At 45.5% G+C, this 5,110-nt stretch overlaps 1 protein-coding gene across 1 annotated transcript; it reads left to right on the top strand.

The window, feature by feature from the left end:
- Window positions 1-2,635: 2,635 nt before the first annotated feature.
- Window positions 2,636-4,909, top strand: LOC139380660 (Schwann cell-specific EGF-like repeat autocrine factor). Its single transcript, XM_071123564.1, has 5 exons — window positions 2,636-2,991; window positions 3,186-3,281; window positions 3,517-3,621; window positions 3,900-3,995; window positions 4,601-4,909. Exons 1-5 carry the CDS (start codon window positions 2,751-2,753, stop codon window positions 4,708-4,710), a joined length of 648 nt encoding a protein of 215 aa, XP_070979665.1. The 5' UTR covers window positions 2,636-2,750; the 3' UTR covers window positions 4,711-4,909.
- Window positions 4,910-5,110: the final 201 nt, after the last annotated feature.

Genomic DNA, 5,110 nt, shown 5'->3' on the forward strand with positions numbered 1-5,110 from the left:
TTGTAAAGAGGAATGGTCCAAAATTCCTCCTGACCGTTGTGCAGGTCTGATCTGCAACCACAGAAAATGTTTGCTTGAGGTTATTGCTGCAAAAAGGAGGATCAACCAATTGTTAAATCCAAGGGTTGAAATAAAAAAATTATGCAGAAATCCAGGTAATTCTTAAGGATTCACATGCTTTTTCTTGCCACTGTATTTAGTAGTCTTATGGCTTGGGGGTAGAAGCTGTTCAGGGTCCTCCTCTCCACCCTCTCAGGGCTGGGCATCTCAGGCTCTGCACACTTTTTAATTGCAGGACTCTCCTACCATTTGACGTGAAGGGGATCTGTGACTGCACCATGTAGTCTCACTACTGGTGTCCTCCAGGGCTCGGTACTAGGCCCTATCCTCTTCTCTCCATATTCCAAGTCACTCGACTCTGTCATATCCTCACATAGTCTCTCCTATCATTTCTATGCGGATGACACGACTATCTTTCTCCGTCCCACCTTCTGACACCCAGGTGGCGAATGTCACGACTTCTGCCGAAGTCGGTCCCTCTCCTTGTTGTGGCGGCGTTCGGCAGTCGACGTCACCGGCCTTCTAGCCACCGCCGATCCACTTTTCATTTTCCATTTGTTTTGTCTATGTCTTACATACCTGTTTTCACTTCCCCAATTACCTGTTTATTATTTAACCCTCTGTTCCCCATGTTTGGTTGTGAGTGATTGTTTGTTGTATTGTGGTTCGTATTGTGGGCTTGGATTTATCTTGTATTTTAATGACTTTGAGTAAAGTTACTTTTATTTACTCATCTCTGCTGTCCTGCGCCTGACTCCTCTGCACCAGCTACACATAGACCCTTACAGCGACACTCATCTCTGCGTGCCTGGCAGATATCTCAGCTTGGATGTCAACCCACCACCTCAAGCTCTGTCCTCCAGGGTAAGGCCTGCCCGCTCCAAGACTTCTCCATCATGGTTGACAACTCCACAGTGTCCCCCTCCTAGAGTTCAAAGATCCTTGGCGTGACCTAGGACAACACCCTGTCCTTCTCTGCAAACATCAAAGCAGTGATACACTCCTGCAGGATCATGCTCAAAAACATCCGTTGAGTACGATCCTACCTCACACAGGAAGTGGCGCAGGTCAAAATGTACGCCTACCACGCTGCACCTTGGTCTCATTCGAACGACGGACGTAACAGGATTTGGCTATTTCAGCCACACCCATTGCTGCCAGGTGTATAAAATCGAGTACTCAGCCATGCAGTCTCCATAGACAAACATTGGCAGTAGAATGACCCATACTGAAGAGCTCAGTGACTTTCAACGTGGCACCGTCACAGGATGCCACCTTTCCAACAAGTCAGTTCGTCCAATTTCTGCCCTGCTAGAGCTGCCCCGGTCAACTGTAGGTGATGTTATTGTGAAGTGGAAATGTCTAGGAGCAACAATGGCTCTGTCACAAAGTTGTAGGCCACACAAACTCACAGAATGGGGCCGCTGAGTGCTGAAGCGCATAGAACGTAAAAATCGTCTGGCCTCACTACCTACCGAGTTCCAAACTGTATCTGGAAGCAACTTCAGCACAAGAACTGTTCGTTGGGAGCTTCATGAAATGGGTTTCCATAGCCGAACAGCCGTGCACACAAGCCTAAGATCACCATGCGTAATGCCACACGTCGGCTGGAGTGGTGTAAAGCTTGCCACCACTGGACTCTGGAGCAGTGGAAATGCGTTCCCTGGAATGATGAATCATGCTTCACTATCTGGCAGTCCGAGGACGAATCTGGGTTTGGCGGATGCCCACTTTCATCCTTTGGAATTGCCCATCTATAGCAGTAAAAGGGGGACCAACTCCATATTAATGCCCATGATCTTGGAATGAGATGTCGCAGCGGACAGGTGTCCACATACTTTTGTATGTATGTGTGTGTATGTATGCCCCCAATGCAATACTTTTATAATCCAACCTTTTATTAGCATTAGCTAGTTCAAATATGTCACGAAAACCACTATTTGGGCCTCCCGGGTGGCGCAGTGGTTAAGGGCGCTATACTGCAGCGCCAGCTGTGCCATCAGAGTCCTGGGTTCGCGCCCAGGCTCTGTCTTAACCGGCCGCGACCGGGAGGTCCGTGGGGCGACGCACAATTGGCCTAGCGTCGCCCGGGTTAGGGAGGGCTTGGTCGGTAGGGGTGTCCTTGTCTCATCGCGCACCAGCGACTCCTGTGGCGGGCTGGGCGCAGTGTACGCTAGCCAAGGTGGCCAGGTGCACGGTGTTTCCTCCGGCGCATTGGTGCGGCTGGCTTCCGGGTTGGATGTGCACTGTGTTAAAGAAGCAGCGGCTTGGTTGGTTGTGTATCGGAGGACGCATGACTTTCAACCTTCGTCTCTCCCGAGCCCGTACGGGAGTTGTAGCAATGAGACAAGATAGTAGCTACTACAACAATTGGATACTACGAAATTGGGGAGAAAAAGGGTTTAAAAAAAAAAAAAAAAAGAAAACCACTATTTGTATCCGTTTGCGTCACTTTCAATGAGGGACTTTTATTTGAAAGCCGAAACGCAAATTCCACTATTGTTGTTAATCGACATTGTGGCAAGCTTCACATAGGTCCCGTCCTCTCCGTATCCTTTCTCTCGACTGACTAACATCTGCTGTCGTATCTCTGTCCATCAGTGGGGGCGACGTGGAGAGAAACCTTGAGGCGTCATTGTTCGAAGAACTTCGTTTCAACCCCAGTTCCCATTGTCCACTAAGTGAAGAGGATGGTGCTTGCTCGCTGCTGCTTTCCCGCGTCGGTAAAGATGAACGTCGCGCTGCTTGCCTGCTTGGTTGCGCTTGTGGGCATCTGCTTAGCGCGCTCGGACGCTCCGCGAGGGGTGGCGGTGCCCTTTGTTTTTGACCTCAAAGCGACTTGCGACCCTCCGTGCCAACATGCTGGCATCTGCATCCGAAACAACACCTGCTTCTGTTCTCGCGGCTATGAGGGCGAGACCTGCCAGTATGGTGATGTTACAACTTTATATTTACCTACAAAGGAGACGGTAAACAAAATAGCCAAACTAGAAAAGAAAAGTGATGCGTTGGAGAATATATGAAATATGTATATCATATATTTTTTTCATCACAACATGTGATGCAAAAGTTGCATGACTTACTGGGTGAGTGCTGATGAATATATTGTCTGTTGTTTTGAACAGCTAACTGCTATCCCAAATGTAAGAATGGAGGAGAGTGCCTTCGCCCTGGGAAATGCAGATGTCCTTCTGGATTTGGAGGAAAATATTGTCATAAAGGTACTTATCTAATTCTGTTAACCTTTTAGATATACAGTATGTTGGTTCTTTGTTAATGTTAAAAATCTGATGAAATATTGTAATCATATTTATTGGTAACTACAGTAGGCTAGTACAAGTAACCTATAATGTTTTATTTAGAGAGACTGTGGTTTGAAAAGGGTAGGGAGTTAAGACTTGAACATGGACATGGAGAGATAAGTGGATGATTTGATTTGATGTCTGTCTTTTCCAGTGAAATGTGATAGTGGATGCTGGAACGGTGGCGACTGCATCGCTGTGAATGGAGTGGCCAAGTGCATCTGTCCCTCCAGCTGGACTGGCTCCAAATGCCAAGAGGGTTTGTTTACCTCCTAATTAGCTTAATCCACACAGAGGTGAAACCAGCAGTGAGACTGGTTGCTCAGCTGGCCTATTAATCAACAGTAGCATATTAATCCTCTCCGGAACCCTCTGACAACTCCATTGAAATGCTAAGATACCTTCACACCTACTAAAACAATAAAGAATAGTTGATTCAATTATAATTGAATGGGACAAAGAAAATGCTTCACATGGCCAAAGGTATAATGATAATTTATTGGTTCCCAGAATGTTGAGAATGCAATGTTTCCCCAGCGATCTGTCCCCAGGGGTGCAGGAACGGGGGCAGCTGTGTGGCCCCAGGAATCTGCAGCTGTCCAGAGGGCTGGCTGGGTGGAGCCTGCCACACTGGTGAGTGAGATCTTAAGATGAATGCACTAACTGTAAGTCGCTCTGGATACGAACGTCTGCTAAATTACTAAATGTAATGTAAAACGTGAGAATCATACACACTTCACACTCATATATTTGGCACACAACCAACATACACTATACACATTTTCAGACATGCACTTCCTTACTCTGACCCCAACAAACACACAAACACGGTAATTATGCACACACTTGCAGACACACTTACACAGATACAGGCAACAGGCCAAATAAATGTATAACCCATAATTGGAGCCTAATCACTGATCTGTTCTGGATGTGTGTTAAGAGTGTTAATTTTTAACACACTTGGGTCAAACAATAGATAGCAGAGAAGTTAATCAGGCATGCTAAATAATACAAATATAAATCCTTTATCCTGAAAGAATCTACTGAGTGAGATACCTGTCAATATGAGATACCTGTTGAAAATTACTGTTTTGAGATATTCTGAGAGCTGTCATTCCCCAGATGTGAAGAGGCCACCAGAAAAAAATTATGAGCCCTCCTTCCTCTCTTAATGTAACATCTCTTTTTCTCATTTCCCCCTCCCTCCGTCTCTCTTCCCTCTCTCTATCTTGCAGCTGTGTGTCACCGGCCATGTCTGAATGGAGGCAAGTGTTTGTCTCCCGATTTGTGCCGCTGTCGCCCTCCTTACTCTGGACCACACTGTGAGGAGAGGAAGGTGTTTTAACCCTTTAGGGGTCAGAGGTCAAAGAGGCCATGTAGAACCGTATTCATTCCAAATCTGGTGCTTTAGATATCGCCTCTCTGCCTTTTGTAAAAATGTTGTTGTCTTTTTATAAAGAACCACAGATTTTTGTGTTAACAATAACATTTGACTGTTAACTCAACATCTACTATACAATTTTGGGTTTGAGCTATATTATGAATAAAATGTGGCTAAAAGGTTTATTGTTATTTTCTTTTGAAATCATTTCTTATCATGCAGTCAGATGATTTACAGTAAAACAACACTTAGCGAACTGCTTTTACTAACAATATACTATAGCCAATTAATAGTATAACTAAACTGTTACAAAAGTGTTCGTCCATCCCTTACTGAATTGCATTTCAAGCATTCAACGTGTGTG

The sequence above is a fragment of the Oncorhynchus clarkii genome, chromosome 2 (genome assembly GCF_045791955.1).
Source record: "Oncorhynchus clarkii lewisi isolate Uvic-CL-2024 chromosome 2, UVic_Ocla_1.0, whole genome shotgun sequence".
Lineage (NCBI taxonomy): Eukaryota > Metazoa > Chordata > Actinopteri > Salmoniformes > Salmonidae > Oncorhynchus > Oncorhynchus clarkii.